The sequence below is a fragment of the Oryctolagus cuniculus genome, chromosome 18, assembly GCF_051225735.1.
Source record: "Oryctolagus cuniculus isolate XC-2025 breed Fujian yellow rabbit chromosome 18, ASM5122573v1, whole genome shotgun sequence".
NCBI classification, from domain to species: domain Eukaryota; kingdom Metazoa; phylum Chordata; class Mammalia; order Lagomorpha; family Leporidae; genus Oryctolagus; species Oryctolagus cuniculus.
This window is the reverse complement of record NC_142884.1, coordinates 17,643,508-17,660,920: the sequence shown is the minus strand read 5'-3', so window position 1 is coordinate 17,660,920 and position 17,413 is coordinate 17,643,508. Positions and strand designations below refer to the sequence as shown.

The following is a 17,413-nucleotide window of genomic DNA, read 5'->3' as shown; positions in this document are numbered from 1 at the left end:
GACTTTGGAGCATATATTGTGACTTAAGCTTTCAAAAGAGCACTCTGGAGAAGTGGAGGAAAGAGGGAGGGTGGAGGGCAGAATTCACAGGCTGCCAGAAAAGGGATGGGCCCTGCCATGCCTGTGCCGAGCCCCCCCCCCCCCCCGGGCTCCAGTCCATGCCGTGGAAGCGCTGTAGCCTGTAGTAGCTTGTGCCCACCGATGACTTCAGTGACTTCACAGACACTCCCCCCAGACGTTCGTCATGGGAGCCCAGCTGCCAGGCGCACTTCCAGGCGCCAGTGCCTGCTGCGGGCACCGCAGTGGGCTGAGTGATCCCAGGCGGGCAGCCACCTGGCCCCCTGCCCTCTCCTGAGGCAGTGCGCGCTCCAGAGCTCTCCGGGTTTCCAGAGCAATTTGTCAGGGCCATTTAGGGGCAGTCAGAGGCGCCCCACCCCGTGCAGAGCTGACGCAGCTGAGCGTTCCCAAGCAGGCAAGAAGCACATGACCTTGCTTTCCTGGGCTGTGCCAGGAGTCTCCGGCTTACAGTCCAGGGGCACAGCCCTGAAAAGTAATCTGGGGGGCCTTGGTATCCACTGGGGCCCGCCTGCCTGTGTCACACATGACAAAAACCTACTCAGAGAGATAGTCAGCCATGGGAGAGGGACATAGGCCGTCTCCTAGTACTCACGGCATTGAGGGAGCCATGCAAAGGCCCTGAGGTAGAAACTGAGGTAGAAATTTCTGGTGTGTTTGAGGAACAGTTTCCACATGGCTGGAACAGTGAGGGAGAGGACACGTGGAGAAGCTGAGGGCAGAGAGGAGATGGGGCAGGTGGTATGGGACCTTGTGGGAGGGCTCTGGCTCTTACCGTGAGTGGACTGGACCCACGGGGTCCTGATCTGGCTCGTGTGTTCACACTGTTGACGAGGCTGGGAGGACAGAGGAGGAGGTGAGGAGCCCAGGGCAGCAGCCGGTAGAGGTGACAGTGGTTGGCCAAGTGTTTACCCCATATCCATCCTCTGCTTCCACTCCCTGAAGACCTGTGGCTCCTGCTCCTTAGCACAAGGGACAGTGTAACCACTCTGTGGCTCCCATGCCAGAGAGCAATAATTCCAGCCATGTGCAGGGACCAGCCCTCAGGCCCAGAGTCAGACATCAGAGGGGCAGCACGGTCAGTCTATCCCTTAGGGCCAAGTGGCCAGGGCCCTGTAGAGTCCCAGCCCAGGCGTATGGGTCAGCGGCGTTCTCCCAGGCTCTGCCTCTGCCGCTCACCAGCACTGTGCTCTCAAACTCCGCATTTCTCTGAGCCTCAGTTTCCGTTTCTGTAAAATCGGGAGAGAATGGGATCTGTGGTTTAAGGTTGAAAGAATGAACAGCTGAGACCATGAATTTAAAGAACTTAGCACAGGACCTGAGATACAGCTGGAGTTCAAAAATACCAACTGCTGTTACATGTTCTTTTCATTTGTTGCGTGTTTACTGTTACGGTTGTCCCAGTGAGAGCACAGGGTGGTAATCAAAAGCATCCTGTCTTGAGCCAGGCTGCCTAGGTTTGCACCCGGCTCTGTCCCCTGCTAGCGATGATCTCTGGGGCAAGTTAGGTTCTCGCTGGCTCTCAGTTTCCCCACCTGAAACATGGGAGAGGTTCCTGCCTTGGGGGTGGCTAGGACCACTAAATGAACTGATACCCATAAAATGCTGAGGACAAGGCCTGCCCACGCCCATGGGGCCATCAACAAAGCCACTGCCCTTGCTCCTGAAGGCAGGGACTACAGCTCACTCCCCTGTAGTCACGCTGTTACCCACTTGGGACCACCCATCCAGCCCCCTTCTGAGGCCCCAGGGCTGGATGCACTGAAAGCATTTTATACCCTCATGCAGCTCATGGGATTTCTCTCCCTTTCTCATAGTTATTCAACTTTTTTTTTTTTTGTAAGTATAAAACCATTTACTTTGACAAAATCTTAAATGACTCCTAAGACATTAGGACAGATAAATGCGCAACCTGTCTGGTTGAAGATGGGGGTGTAGAGCAAGATGCCCCCTCTCAACACATACACTCCTGTCTGAGTCTGGAGCCTGGGCTTTTACTTTATTTCTTAAAGATTTACTCATTTGAAAGGCCAAATTACAGAGAGGGAGAGACACAGAGAGAGGTCCTCCATCTGCTGGTTCACTCCCCAGATGGCTGCAACAGCCAGGGCTGGGCGCATGGTCTGTTTTCCCCCCTTTATCATGGGCATGGTCAAGGTCCATTAAATTGACTAACATATGTATGTCCATATATATATAGATAGATAGATAGATATATGTTTTTTAAAGAAACAAAGAGGAGAGGTCAACACTATGACCTTGTAGGTTAAGCCTCTGCCTGTGGCACCAGCACCCCATTTGGGTACCAGTTTGAGTCCTAACTGCTCCTCTTCTGATCCAGCTCCCTGCTAATGTGCCTGAGAAAGCAGTGAAAAATGGCCCAAGTGCTTTGGCCCGTGCATCCACACGGAAGACATAGAAGAAGCTTCTGGCTCCTGGCTTTGAATCAGCCCAGCTCTGGCCGTTGCAGTCGTTTAGGAAGTGAACCAGGAGATGGAAGACTTCTCTGTCTCCCTCTCTCTCTCTCTGTAACTCTGCCTCTCAGATAAGTAAATAAATCTTAAAAAAAAAAAAAAAAAAAGAAAAAGAAAAAATGGAATCATGCTTTGCACATGTCTTGGTGTCTTGTTAAGACAGAGTGACAAAAAAATTTTAAAAGAGTGACAGGGAGAGATGGAAAGAGACAGATCTCCATCTGCTGGTTCACTCCCAAAGCCAGGAGCCAGGAACTGCATCTGGATCTCCCACATGGGTGACAGGAACCCAGGTGCTTGGGCCGTCCTCTGTCACCTGTCAGGCACCTCAGGAAGCTGGCTCAGAAATGGAGGTGGGGTCCATCCCAGGTGAGTGTCCCAAATGGTGGCTTAACCTGCACCGCAGTACCCACCCCATGCCTTGTGTCTGTCCTCTTCCATAAATAAAAACCCACCTGGCTGCACAGTTCCTGCTTCTATGGATATACTTGGAGCTACCTATTTGCTCAGGCCATGGTCAACTTTTTTTTTTTAAGATTTGTTTGTTTATTTGAAAGGCAGAGTTAGAGATCTTCCATCTGCTGGCTCCCAAGTGGCCACAACAACCAGGGCTGGGCCAGACCGAACACATTACAACATAGTGCCTGCCCCTCAATTTTCCTTGATTGTGAACGGTGCTTAGTAACCATCCTCACGTGCTTACGCGTACTTACGCAGGCTTTTCTGTGTCATGGGTTTCTGAGAAGCCAATGTTGGATGCCATTGATTGGCCAGAAGCCGCTGCCTCTTGTAGGAGACTTTCTGACCTTTCTCAGGATTATAAAGCCCATTCTCGATGTTTTACATTAAGCAACTCCCTGGACATCTCCCCAGCACTGCGTAACCTTTGCCCTGCTAATAAGTGTTGTCAAACTGTAGAAGGCCTGTATAGTTGCTTTTTTAACCCAGTCTGATAATCTCTTCCTTATGATAGAAGTGTTTAATTCCTGTTCAGTGTTAGCTATTGATGATGGTTGGATTTGCATTTGTCATTTTGTGTGTATTTGTTTTCTGTATGTCTGCTATCTTCCTTACTCCTCCGAACTTCTATGATGCCTTACCCTGCGTTAAAGAAATGCAATTTAAGAACTGGCATTATGACACAGCAGGTTAAGCCACTGGCATCCCATATGGGTACCAGTTTGAGTTCCAGCTGCTCTGCTTCCAATCCAGCTCCCTGCTGATGTGCCTGGGAAAGCAGCATAAGATGGCCCAGCTGCTTAGGTCCCTGCCACGCATGTGGGAGATCTAGATGAAGCTCCTGGCTTCAGTCTGGCCCAGCCCTGGCCGTTGTAGCTGTTTGGGGAGTGCATCAGTATCTGTCTCTCCCTCTCATTCTCTAACTCTGCCTCTCAAGTAAATAAATAAATCTTTTGAAAGAGTTACACAGAGAAGGAGAGGCAGAGGGAGAGGTCTTCCATCCACTGGTCCACCCCCCAGTTAGCCACAACAGCTGGAGCTGGGCAGATCTGAAGCCAGGAGCCAGGAGTCTCCTCTGGGTCTCCCACATGGGTACAGGGGCCCAAGGACTTGGGCCATCTTCTACTGCTTTCCCAGGCCATAGCAGAGAGCTGGATTGGAAGAGGAACAGCCAGGACATGAACCGGTGCCCATATGGGATGCCAGCACTGCAGGCAGCAGCTTTACCCACTATGCCACAGCGCCAGCCCCATAGATTCTTTTTAAAAATACAATTTAGCATACCATTTGGATGCTGTTACTGATTTTGTTTTGCTGCTATAATACACATCTATCTGGGTAATTCAAGTTAATACTAACAATTCCAATAACATATAGAAACTTTTCTCCAATACAGCCTCGTTCCCTTCCCCTCCTTTGTGCTATTTCTGTCGTATGTTATATAGTCAACAATTTAGTGTTATCATTATTGCCTTATACAATCACGTCTTTAAGGAAGGAAGTTTTAACACAAATCAGACAGATCTGCAGCGTCCTTATTTTAAGTCATAAAGTTACTATCTTGAGCTCTTCATGTCTCCCTGTGGATTCAGGGTACCATCTAGAATCATCTCTCTCGGCCTGAAGACTTCTTTTATTATGCAGTATTGGGTAGATGTGCAAGCAACAAATTCTCAGCCTTTGTCTTCTAGGAACATCTTTGTGTTTCTCTCATTTTTCAAGAATAATTTTGCTGGAGGTGGAATTCTTGGTTAGCGGTTTTTTCTGTTCCATTCTGGTACTGAAGCTCTCCGGTGTGATGAACACTCCTTGTCTTGATGCTCTCAAGGTTTTTATCCCAGTGTTTGACTCTCAGCCGTCTTTCTAGATCGGAGTCTCTGCTGTATTTATCCAACTTGGAGTTTGTTGAGCTTCTTAAGATGTGTGCAGTAATGATTTCCATCCAGTTTAGAATATTTTCAGCCATTATTTCTTCTAATCTTTCATTCGAAAGGCAGAGTCAGAGAGAGAGGGAAGAGAGATCTTCCATCCACTGGTTCACTCCCCAAATTACTGCAGTGGCTGAGACTGGGCCAGGCGGAAGCCAGGAGCCAGGAACTCCATCCAAGTCTTTGACATGGATGCAGGAGGCCATCTGCTGCTGCCTTTCCATGCGAACTAGCACCCGTAGGAGATGCCGGCGTCACAGGTAGAAGTTTAACCTGCTGTACCACAGTATCAGCCCCTCTTTTCTCCTTTGAAAACTTGTTGGGTTGACTTTGTGGTGTAGCAGGTTAAGCCTCTGCCTGCGACATCAGCGTTCTGTGTGGGCACTGGTTCAAGTCCCAGCTGCTTCACTTCCAATCCAGCTCCCTGCTAATGCACCTGGGAAAGCAGCAGAAGATGCCCCAAGTCCTTGGGCCCCTGAACCCACATGGGAGACCTGGAAGAGGCTCCAGGTTCCTAACTTCAGCTGCTAGTGTTTCGGCCATTTGGGGAGTGAACCAGCAGATGAAAGATCTCTTTCTCGGCCGGCACCACTGCTCACTAGGCTAATCCTCTGCCTGTGGTGCCAGCATCCCCAGTTCTAGTCCCGGTTGGGGCGCCGGATTCTGTCCTGGTTGCTCCTCTTCCAGTCCAGCTCTCTGCTGTGGCCCGGGAAGGCAGTGGAGGATGGCCCAGGTGCTTGGCCCCTGCACCCACATGGGAGACCAGGAGGAAGCACCTGGCTCCTGGCTTCAGATCGGCGCAGTGCCGGCCGTGGCGGCCATTTGGGGAGTGAACCAACAGAGGGAAGACCTTTCTCTCTCTCTCTCTCTCTCACTGTCTATAACTCTACCTGTCAAATAAGTGGAAAAAAAAAAAAAGGAAAAACTTGTCATGTAGGCTGGCACTGTGACGTAGTAGGTAAAGCCACTGCCTGTAGCTCTGGCATCCCATATGGGCGCCAGTTTGAGTCCTGGATGCTCCACTTCTGATCCAGCTCGCTGCTAATGTGCCTGGGAATGGCCCAAGTCCTTGGGCCCCTGTCACCCAAATGGGAGACCTGGAAGAAGCTCCTGGCTTCGGACCACTCAAGCTCTAAGCATTGCGACCATTTGGGGAGTGAACCAGCAGATGGAATAACTGTCTCCCTCTTCCACTCTTTCTATGTAAGCTCTGCCTTTCAAATAAATAAATTTTAAGAAAAATGTGTACATTGATCCACTTGATGCTGTCCCAGAGGTTCTGCCCTGGAAGAATTTCCTTGTTTAGTTGGGGTTGGGGAAGCTGAGAGCAGGCAGGGAAGCCCCAGAGCTAAATGCCACCATTCAGCAGTTTTTCCTGCATAAATGTTCCTCACATCCTTATATGTCTTTGATCCATTTTCAGAGTGCTGAGAGGTTTTTTTTTTTAATATTTATTTATTTATTTATTTGAGTGACAGAGGCAGAGGCAGCGAGAGAAAAAGAGAGGTCTTCCTTCTTCTGTTTCACTCCCCAGATGGCCGCAACAGCCAGAGCTAGGCCAATCTGAAACCAGGAGCCAGGAGTTTCTTCCAGGGCTCCCATGCAGGTGCAGGGGCCCAAGGACTTGGTCCACCTTCTGCTGATTTCCCAGGCCATAGCAGAGAGCTCGATCAGAAGTTGAGCTGCCAGGACTCAACCCGGTGCCCACGTGGGATGTCAGCACTGCAGGCAGCAGCTTTACCCCCTATGCCACAGTGCAGGCCCCCAAGAGGTTTGACTTTTGTTCTCTGGGTACAGGATTTGTGTCTCCTCATTTAACCACAGTCAAAAGTTCCATCCTTTGACTTTGCTATATTAACCTTCAAGAAGGTTTTAGTAACTTAAACATGCAGAGTCTATGTTTGCCCATTGGATACCCCTGACTCTAAGAGGAGAATTGGAATTTTATAAAAATGTTTCAGAAGTTGATTTGCTGCAGTGAGGCGAGCAGTTGAGTCCACAAGAATTGGGTCTGACAGCACTAGGTTTTTGGTTGCCGTAATTCAACAAGCATCCAGCATTTGGAATCTCAAGTGGTGGGTTTAGATTATCAGCTGGCATGATGTCTGACGCTCAGAAGATAGGGGAATGATAGGCTACATCTGGCAAGATACATTTCAAGTGAAAAGTACGGAACCGTGTATTCACATGGTCCCCATTAAGTAAAACAGCTGTTTGTCCACAGAAGTCTCCTGTCCCTTACAGTCCCCACAGCAGACTGTGGACCACGGGTACTTCGGGCGGGGCAGGCAGGCGGGACCCCACCTTCAGCTGTGGGGAGTGCACTGAGGAGTGGGGATGGCAGGTTTGGAGATGGACCTTTAGACCCCCTTAGAGGAACCAGATGTAGCCCCCCTTCTCCTGACCCGTATAGGCTCCGTGTTGGAATTTTCCTCAGCGGTAATGTACTTGTGTGTCTCTTGTGTAAATGAACTTTGTTTTGTTTTTACTTTGCAGTGAGATGGGCTCGCGGGCTGCCTACCCGGCTCAGGTTTACAAAACTGCCAGCGCAGAGACTCCCCGGCCCTCCCAGCTGACCCAGTCCAGCCCCTTCCAGCTCTCCACCTCCGTCCCCAAGTCCTTCTTCTCCAAGCAACCGGTGCGTAATAAGCACCCAACGGGGTGGAAGAGAACAGACGAGCCCCCACCACGGCCGCTCCCCTTCAGTGACCCAAAGAAGTAAGTACCTGGATGCCCAGTGAGGTGCTCACCAGAGCCAAGCCTGGCACCCCCGGGCAGGAGGAGGGTGGTGCCTCGAGCACTGCTTGAAAAGATCGCCCTGAACAAGACAGACGCCCCTCCCGTTGGTGGTGGGGTGACGGACAGTAGATGGGAGTGAATAAGAAAAGCACACAGCAGGTCAGATGCTGCTGAGCATGGTGCCGTGTCTGGGTGAAGAACATTCCAGGCAGAGGGAATGGCAGCTGCGGAGACCGAGAGGTGGGAGCGTGCTTGGCTTGTGGGAGGAAGGCCGTTGTGGCTAGAACAGTGTGAGCGGGGAAGAGGGTTGTGAGACAAGGCCAGAGTGGGCAACAGGCACAGATCGGGCTCTTGTAGGACTTGGGCATCTGCTTAAAGTGATGTGGAGCCCCAGGACAGTGTGGGCCAGAGGGTGGGTGTGATCCACACTGGGTGTCCACGGGGTCCCTGTGGCTGCGTGTAGAGGATAGCCTGGGCGGAGCAAGAGGAACGCTGTCACGGTCCAGGCAGGAGGCCAGGCTGGCGCCCAAGCGCGGGGCTCAGGGGGAGGAGGAGTCAGTTCAGGAGAGCTGAGCCGAGGCAGGAGCTGGCAGGTTGTGTCTGTTAGAAGGGAGAGAGGGTGCAGGGGACACCGGGTGTCGAAGCCTGAGCCGAATGTGTTAGGCCGGCACCCAGGCAGAGGCACCGAGGAGGCAGGCAGATCTGGAGTTGGAGGTCAGCCGAGGGCAACCTGGCCGAGCTGCGTGTGGCAGGAGAGGAGAGAGGGCTAGGACTGAGCCCGAGACCCTCAGTGTTGAGAGGGTCTGAGGAGGGGGCACTGCAGTGAGGGAGCGGAGCCCGAGGCCACAGACCAGGAGGGGTCTGCTTGGTGGAGCCCGAGAGCTGAGTGCAGAGCTGGGCTCAAAGAGGCCCCGCAGGCCCAGGAGCAAAGAGGAAGGCAGAACCGAGGCCACCGTGTAGGCCGTCGAGTGAGGCGTCTCACTGAACTGTGGAAGTGAGGGCAGGAGTCCACAGTCAAGAACGGGTGTTCTAAGGTCTTCCATGCATCCATTCACTGAATCCTCACAACAGCTCCGTGAGATGTATCGGTTACTCTGCACAGTTTTTTAAAGATTTATTTATTTGAAAAGCACAGTTAGGGAGGGAGGGAGAGACAGATTTTCCATCTGCTGGTTTGCTCCCCAAATGGTTGTAATGGCTGAAGCTGGGCCAGTCTGAAGCCAGGAACCAGGAGCTTCTTCCCAGTCTCTCAGACAGGTGCACAGGCCCAAGCACTTGGGCCATCTTCCGCTGCTTTCCCAGGCACATTAGCAGGGAGCTGGACTGGAAGTAGAGCAGCCAGGACTCGAACCAGCGCCCACGTGGGATGCTGGTGCCACAGGCAACAGCTTTGCTGCACCACATCAATGGCCCCTGCTCTCCACATTTTACAGACGCAACTGCCAAGGCCCACGGTTGCATCCCTGGTGAGGGATGGAGTTGGATCAGAGCCCAGAAGCCTAGGGCCCCTGTTTTGTTGGGTGAGAGGCTTCAGCGCTCCTCCATCTTGCTCTTTGTAATGTCTTTGTTCATCCCCTGGCTGGGATCATTCCAGTTTGTGGGTGAGCCAGAGTTCAGCGAGAGAGAGCAGGCTGTGTCAGGAGTGGAGCAGGCCTCCTCAGCGTCAGCAGCGACCATGCTGAGCTCACGCCTCACTGACAGCCCTAGGGGATTCTAAACTAGATTGCGATCGCACCCCTGGATAAAGCCTCAGAGACCGCGTCCAGGAGGGAGAGAGAAGGCCCATGGCTGCCGCGCACGCATTTTATACCACTCACGAGTGCCCAGACCCTGCCATATCTAGCCCCTCACCTCTCCGCCCTCGTTTCCCCCCATTTTCTCCTTCCTCTGCTCCAGTCATCCTGGCCTCTTGCGCTCCTGAGACTCACGCACCTCAGGGCCTTTGCACGGGCTGTTCCCACTCTTCCTTCAGTCACCTCGTGCCTGGTTCCATGAGGCCTTCCCAGCCTGAGATAGCCACTGCCATCGTTCTGTGTCACTTTACTGTGTTTCCTCCATGGGCGAGCTGGTGCCACTGTCTTGGTCACAAAGTACTTGTGACTTGCCTGGCACACGGTAGGTGCTCAGTGAGCATTGGATCTAGTTTGATCTTCTCTCAGCAGTAAGTAAAGCCCCCACTTTTCAGTGTGGTTGGAGAGTTGTGTCTGCTAAGCCCCAGTATGCTCCTGTGTGATCTCCAACCCGGCACCTCTGGCAGCCCCTCCCCTGTGTGCACAGCCGCCTCCACCTGGAATCCCTACCGGGCTCCTGGCTCACTCCTGCCCACCTACATTTTAACTGACACATGATCGCTATGCATTGATGTGATACAGTGTGATAAAAATACGGAGCGCTTCATGAATTTGCACGTCATCCTTGTGCAGGCGCCACGTTAGTATCTCCAATTTCGGTGTGTGTGCTGCCAAAGTGAGCACCTACCTGTATTAATTTGCCAGGGCTGCTGGAACAAAGGGCTCCAAACAGCAGAAATGCATTGTCTCACAGTTCTGGAAGCCAGAAGTCCAAGATCAAGGTGTGGGCGGGGTGGTTCCTCCTGACCATGTGACCCAGAGCCTGTTCACGCCTCTCTCCTGACTTGTGGTTTGCTGGCAGTCTTTGGCGCTCCCTAGTGTGTAGGTGAATTGCCCTAGTCTCTGCTTTCCTATTCACATGGCCTGCTGCCTGTGTCTGTGACTCTGTCCACATTTCCCCCGTCTGCAGGGACACCAGTCTACTAAGGTACAGCCCACCCTGGTGGCCTCATGCACTTGAGAGCCTCCATAAAGATACTTTATCCAAATAAGATCACATTCAGAGATACGGGGGTTAGGACTTGAACATATTTTTTGTGGAGGACACTTCCCCTAATAGCACCCCTCGGCTCTACTCAGGGGTGCGCCTTCCTTAGAGGAGCCCTCTCAGCCCCAAAGGAGGCTCAGCCCTGCCACCCACCCTCGTGCTGCGTCTGTGTTGGCAGGTCAGCTGGCTGCCTGGACTACCTGGCTTCCTCTCACCCTCACTGGACTGAGAGCTATGGGAAACAGGCTCCCTTAACCCACCCAGGCCCAACCCGTAGCAGGTGCTCAGAAAATATCCCTGGATGTATGACATCCCTGAACAAGCAGTACCCCTTGTGTCCCAGAGGAAGGGCCACTGTGTGTGTGTGTGTGTGTGTGTGTGTGTGTGTGTAGGAGCATGTAAACTAAGTACTGAGAACACTTGGAGATAGAGTTCGTGGTTCCTCATAATATTTATTAGTTGAGTTACATATATGCTTTTCAAATCAGGCACGTAAAACACGCATTGTTTTGTCCACACTCCCATTTTATTAAGCTATTTATTCACATTTTCCCTGAGAATTTTGGAGATAGTGTCTGTCATTGTTTGAGGCACTTTGGAGTCACCTGACCTAGTTTTCCAGAAAGTATCATTTTCACTGCTAGCTAAATTACCTGAGATAAAATGCTGTTTTAAACTCTGTGTATAGTGTTATCACTGAAGTTTGATCCCCAGGCATAAGAACTCATTTGCACTTGTATACCTTATTTCCTGGCATTTATCAGTACATACTCTGACACATGCCATCACAAGCCCCATCTTTACATCAATGTGTTTGATCCTCCCCGTAGAACAGTGAGGTATAGATGCTTTTCATCCCATTTCCCAGATGGGAACAATTGAGGTACCAAATGGCTGAAGCCCTTGCCTAGGTTCACTTGGTTTGCTGAGATTTGCTCATTGCATGTTCTGTCGGTTTTGTCACTTGTCCAGTGTCCCCAGGAATAGTTGCCAAATGTCCCTGCCTCCTTTGTTGTTGATTCTGGCCAGGGACCACTCAGGCATCCCAAACCACCATCGACTGAGGCTGTGTCCCCCAGAGGACACGGGAGCAAGGCGGTCTCCACCCGTGAGGTTTCACTTTGCAGTGGGGCTCACAGCTGGTGATGGTGGCAGCCAACATAGGGAGCTCCGCCTGTGCCCTCTCACCAGGCTGCTCCACTCAGGCTGTGTCAGCCTGGCCCCATCGATCCTCCCACCATGCCTACAAGAGGGATCTTGTGCTTAATCCCATTTCCAGATGAGGAAGCCGAAGCAGTGTGCCCACGGTCACCCAACTAGAAGCGAGAGACCCGTGAGATGGGGACAGAGGATCTCTCCCCGCAGGAGACTCCAGCAAAGAGCTGGCACCCAAGGCACCAGTGTGCAGGATTCCTGGCAGCAGTCCCTGGAGGAAACGCTCCCACCCTCCCCCTCATTTAGGTGCACCTCTGTTTGCTGAACAGAAGATGGAGTGAGCTAGCAAAGGACAGAACCTCTGTGCTGTGAGGACTGGCAGCAGGCAGGCCACTCGCAGGGAGGGCCAGGCAGCCTTGGTGCCCACTTCGTCCCAGGACTCACAAGTCCGTGGCCTGCCTGGACCCAGCTACAGGAGGGGCAGAAGAGCATGGAGGGTTCTTGTCAGCTCCTGGCCTCCTCCTCGAGCCCTCAGAGTCCATCTCTCTCTCTCTCTCTATTTTTTAAGATTTATTTATTTATTTTTATTTATTATTTATAATAAATAAATGGGCCGATCCAAAGCCAGGAGCCTGGGGCTTTTTCAAGGTCTCCCAAGTGGGTGCAGGGGCCCAAGGACTTGGGCCATCTTCTACTGCTTTCCCAGGCCACAGCTGGATTGGAAGTGGAACAGCTGACTACCGGCGCCCGTATGGGATGCCGGCACTACAGGCAGCAGCTTTTTACCACTACTCCACAGCGCTGGCCCCAGAGACCATTTCTTTAAACTTGGGGCAAGGTGGTCTCCACCTGTGAGGTTGATGTTTCAGCTGGGCTCACAGAATTAGTCCATGGGTGTGGGGGTTTCCAGGTGAGGGTGTGGCTGGGCAGCCAGGCTTCAGGCCTCCAGGCTGAGTGGGATGGAGAAGACTCGGTTGACTCCTAGAGAAGCAAGGATGGAGCCAAGAGGCTGGTCTAACTGAAGGCAGGCGCTGCCCCCTGTAGGCACTGGCTCTCTGATCATCCCGATCAGACTGGCAGGGCGGGCACAGTCAGGAGTGCACATCTTTTCTTAGGAGGATGGCTGCACTGATACCTCTTATCTCTGAGTGTTACAGGGTTGTCTAGACGCACACGTGTCAGGCCTTACCAGGGACCCAGGCCCATGGGAGCAGCTTCAGCCGTTGCCTCCAGGCCTGCCACACAGTGGAGCGGCGATTAGAAGGGCAAGGCCTCAAGCAGCCTCGTCCACGAAGGGAGACAGCCCTGCTCACACAGGCCAGGGAGGAGACGAGACGAAATAGCACAAGGGAAGGGCAGCCCCGGCGGAGAGAGGGAGCGCTCCGGAGGTGAGGGCTTTGTGGCTGCTGCTGTGGGCCACATCCTGGCTGCCCATCCGGAGGTGTCGGGAGCTCTGTGGAGTATCGGTGCCCTGGCCTGGAAGGGAAGGGTGGTGGTATAGCCTGCCTCTCCCGCTCACCACGAGGGCTAATGCGCTGGCCCCGGGTGAGTGCCCAGCTCAGAGCTGCACCCTGAGCGCTGCTGGCTTCACCCTGACTGATGGGGTAGCTCAGACCTTCAGGCAGATGTGTGTTCTGAGTGTACCCCGTTTCCCCGGCCACAGGGTGGAAAAGGTGGGGGTGCCTGCGTCGCAGAGGTGGTGTGAGGGCTCAGTGGGCCGAGGGCCTCTGGCAGCAAGTGACTGACCCTGGCATTCGGGCTCCCTCCTTCCTCGGTTAGGGATTCCCGGGTCACCGCTGGTTTCTCCCTGCCGTCCTTCCAGGAAAATCGACCTGCCACCCAGGGTGCAGCTCTGGCAAGCATCTTGCCAGCCACGTAGGCAGAACCCCCGGCTCAGTCAGGGTTATGACGATGCTAATTAGTTTAATTAGCCCAGGCCCAAGGGATCCACCCCAGCAAGAGGCCAGAATTCCAAGTTAGCTGGGATCAGAGCCAGCCAAGTGCGACCTGCTGGTTACCTTCCACTCTGGGCCTTCTGTCACAGGAGAAAGACGTCACTGCGGAGCACGCACATGGCACAGCAGTTGACGCCCTAGCTTGGGAAGCCTACATCTGTATTGGAATAGCTAAGTTCGAATCCCATTCCACTTCTGTTCCCAGCTTCCTGCTAAGCACACCCTGGGAGACAGCAGGTGATGGCTCAAGTGCTTGGGTCCCCGCCACCTGCGGGAGACTCGGGTTGAGTTCTAGGCTCCCAGCTTCAGCCTGACCCAGCTCCTACTGTTACGGGCATTTGGGGAGTGAATCAGCAGATGGAAACTTACTTTCTCTGCTCCTTATGATGTCTAATAAATAAAATTCTTTAAAATCTTTAAAAGTTTATTAATTTACTTATTTGAAGGGAGGAAGAGAAAGATGTTTCAAATGCTGGTTCATTGCCCACATGGCTATAAGAACCAGGTCTGGGCCAGACTGGAGCCAGGAACTCCATCTGGACCTCCCACGTGGGTGGCAGGGACCCAAGTACATGGGTCATTTCCACTGCCTTCCCAGGTGCATTAGCAGGGAGCTAACTGGAAATACAGCATCTAGGATTTGAACCAGTTCTCCAATATGGGATGCCAGCATCAGGAGCCGCTGCTAGCTGCACCACAGTGATGGCCCCTGGACATGTTTTTGTATCAGGTGCTCCGATAGGTACTGGATAGGAAAATTTCAGGGAAGATTATAGTAGAGATCTGTTCACCAAGAGGTTGCTGTTTTTCATTTTTTAAAAAATACTGCTGTTCTCTGGGCTCTAACTGCAGAGACTTCTTTGTAATTTTTCTCTTTCATCTTAAAGTAAGTTATTTAACTCCATGTTATGGCAAAACCCAAACTTAGACAACATGGACAAATCAGAGATTATGTCTAGTGTTGGTCAGAATGTTAAAGATGTTTCCTTCATTTTTTTAAAATATTTATTTTATTTATTTGAAAGAGTTACAGAGAGGTAGAGACGGACAAAGAGAGAAAGGTCTTCCATCCGCTAACTCACTCCCTAAATGGGCTCAACGGCCAGAGCTGAGTTGATCCCAAGCCAGAAGCCAGGAGCTTCTTCCAGGTCTGCCACGTGGGTACAGGGGCCCAAGCACTTGGCCATCTTTTGCTGCTTTCTCAGGTGCTTTAGCAGGGAGCTGGATCAGAAGTGGAGCAGCTGGGACTTCAGCCAGTGCCCATATGGGATGCCAGTGTTGTAGGCAGCATCTTAACTCACTACACCTCAACGCCAGTCCCTCAAATGAATCTTTATGAGGAGCGATGAGGCGCCTGCATGGGAGATGAGGGCAGAGAGGGGACAGGACAGACTGTGTCAGATTTCATGAGCTGCAGAAAGGTTAAGTTTTTAGTAACTGAATTTCCCACATATCCACCGGAGAAACGAGAGTTTGGTAAAGTCCAATAAGCCAACCCAAGCTGTATGTCAGTTTTGTTTCCTAAAAACAGTTTCCCACGACCCCTAAACCCTGCTTTGCTCACACGCCACGTCTGTAAGGAGTTCTCTGGGGCTGTGTGGGTGTGCCCCACCACCCTGGATCCCTTGTGTTGCCTCCCCACCCCGCCCCCAGCTCATGCCTGCTGCACACACAAGACCCCAGGAAGTACCCTGGACACACGGCACTGTGGGTTCACGCTGCCCTTTCTAAAGGAGAACTGCTGGGCCAGAGAGTGACCGCTTGAAAGTTTTCCACAGGTCGTTTTACAGCCTGATCAGGGGGAACGCCTGAGGACAATGCCCCTCTCTGTGTGCTGAAGGCCAAGCCTGCTTGCAGGGGATTCTGGGAAATGATCAAAATGGGAGGGGGAGGGGGAGTCCTTGCAGCTGGAGGTACCGTTACCCTTTGCAGTCTGTGTGTCGTCTTTCCATTTCTCCCTTTGACATCTAAAGCTTTTAATTTGCCCAGAGAACACAGTTCCCTGGTATCAGTGGAGCCGACTTCCGCTAGACCTGGAATTCTAATTTGGGGAGGAATATGACCTGACAAGAAAAGCCTGCCACCCTCTCTTCTGTCCTTTGTTGAAATCCCAAGGCAGGCAGCTGAGAAGGAGAGAAAGAAAGCGCAGACTTCAAAACCCGCAGGAGCCCAAGACGTCTTAGTTCTTCTCGGGCTCAAAGGCTGTTTCTCGCTCCTGAGCTCCGGAATGATGAAGTCTGGGTGTCGGCTTTTCTAAAGCTCGGTTTGGTGGTTGTTATTATTACCACACAGGACAGTGGTGAAATCAATTCAGACGGTTGAGAAGAATGAGCAGATGAAAAGTTAAGAGTCCCATCTTGCACCTCCTAATGAGGCTCTTACCTCCCAAAGGCAGTCACGGCTCGTCATCTGGAGGTTCTCTTCTGCAGAAGCGCACGTCTCCATCCAGGGCAGCGGGGCTCCATACGCCGCCCGCTCTTCCCGCCATCCCCTGGCAAGCTCAGCAGTGCGCCCAGGCTCTGTAGCCCGAGGCCTTGCTGTGACTCCTGGCTCCTCCATCCCAGGGCCGTGTGACCTGAGACAGGTGGCCTAACGCCACTGTACTTTCACTGCTTCCATCCATGACATGGGATACGAGCCGTGCTCAAGGCACGCAGCCATGGTGAGATCCGTGAGTTCATGTGTGTGTTGAGGGAGACCCAGACCTTGCACTGGTGTGGTTTACAGTTCCGGGCAGACAGACAGGAAAAGACAGACGATTGCAGGCTGCAGGAGCTGCTGACAGGAAAACGTGAGGGTAGAGGAATGAGTGAACGCCCGGCTTCAAAGCAGGGCCGTTGTTGCTTTAACCTCCGTGTGCCTCAGTTTCCTATCTGCAAGATGGGCATCATAATGAAAGTGGTGACTCCTTGTGTGATGAGCCCTTGTGACGGTGCCTGGGGCGCAGTGAGGGCTGTGCTGTTAGCTGCGATTACTTCCCTCCTGGAACTGGGAGCCATGCCTGCGGTCAGGGCCCAGCTGTCACCTGGGAAGTGAGGTTTGACCCAAAGGCTGGATGGGGGCACTGAGGGGAGGGCATGGAGCCAGCCAGCACTGAGCAGCTGGGAGGCAGGGCTGTGTACAGCTCAGGGTGCTGGGCTGTTCCATGTCAGGTGCTGGCCACGCACTTGGAAACAAAGCCCGCAACAACGCTGCGTGCTGAGTACGTTCCCTGGGTACTGGGCCCAGAGCAGGAGCGAGCAGAAGCAGGGCCCAGGCCCAGGGTTTCTGTTTTTAATCCAGGCTGTTCTGCAGTGGCCGTTGGACACTTGCGTTTTCTAGAAGGCAACATGGGGTAGGTTTGTGAATGCTGAAGAGGGGATGGGGATTGGAACTTCTGGGCCAGGAGGCCCAGCTGAGGAGTGGGGGTGGCAGCAGTCAGGAGGCTCCTGCCCCTCCCTGCTGAAGGGTCACGTGTCTCGTGTCTGGGTCCCCCCACCCCATGACGTGTAAGCTCTGGTACCCCATGTGACCAGTGAGGGAGACCCAGCAACTGGGCTTGGCACCCAGCGCTATCCATAGGGGCCCATCCCGCTTTTCTGTGGCTGGAAGCCCCATGGTCTGGGCCACCCTTGTCTCTTGCCTGAACAACCACAGGAACTTCTTTGCCATCTCTCTGTTCCCACTCTTGTCACAGACCCACTCTCCCACCCACCAGCCAGTATTCTGCCCCGCACCCAGCCTGAATCTCTCCAGAGGCCAATGAGGAACTAATACGCCAGCCCTGAGCCGGCAGAGGCTCCCCAGAGGC

The 17,413-nt window shown here is 52.8% G+C and overlaps 1 protein-coding gene and 1 pseudogene across 6 annotated transcripts in view; one reads left to right on the top strand and one right to left on the bottom strand.

Moving 5' to 3' along the window:
• The window catches only part of SIPA1L3 (signal induced proliferation associated 1 like 3), a 242,469-nt gene that overhangs the window by 208,701 nt on the left and 16,355 nt on the right, over positions 1-17,413 (top strand). For 5 of the 6 annotated variants that reach the window (XM_008257242.5, XM_008257241.5, XM_089319237.1 and 2 more), the window contains exon 16: positions 7,433-7,654. In XM_008257242.5, coding sequence (XP_008255464.3) covers positions 7,433-7,654 — 222 coding nt within the window. Of the gene's footprint in view, positions 1-7,432; positions 7,655-11,542; positions 12,220-17,413 lie in introns of those variants that run through there. The other variant, XM_089319239.1, reaches the window with a different exon arrangement.
• On the bottom strand, positions 10,054-10,149 carry LOC149120799 (U6 spliceosomal RNA; annotated as a pseudogene).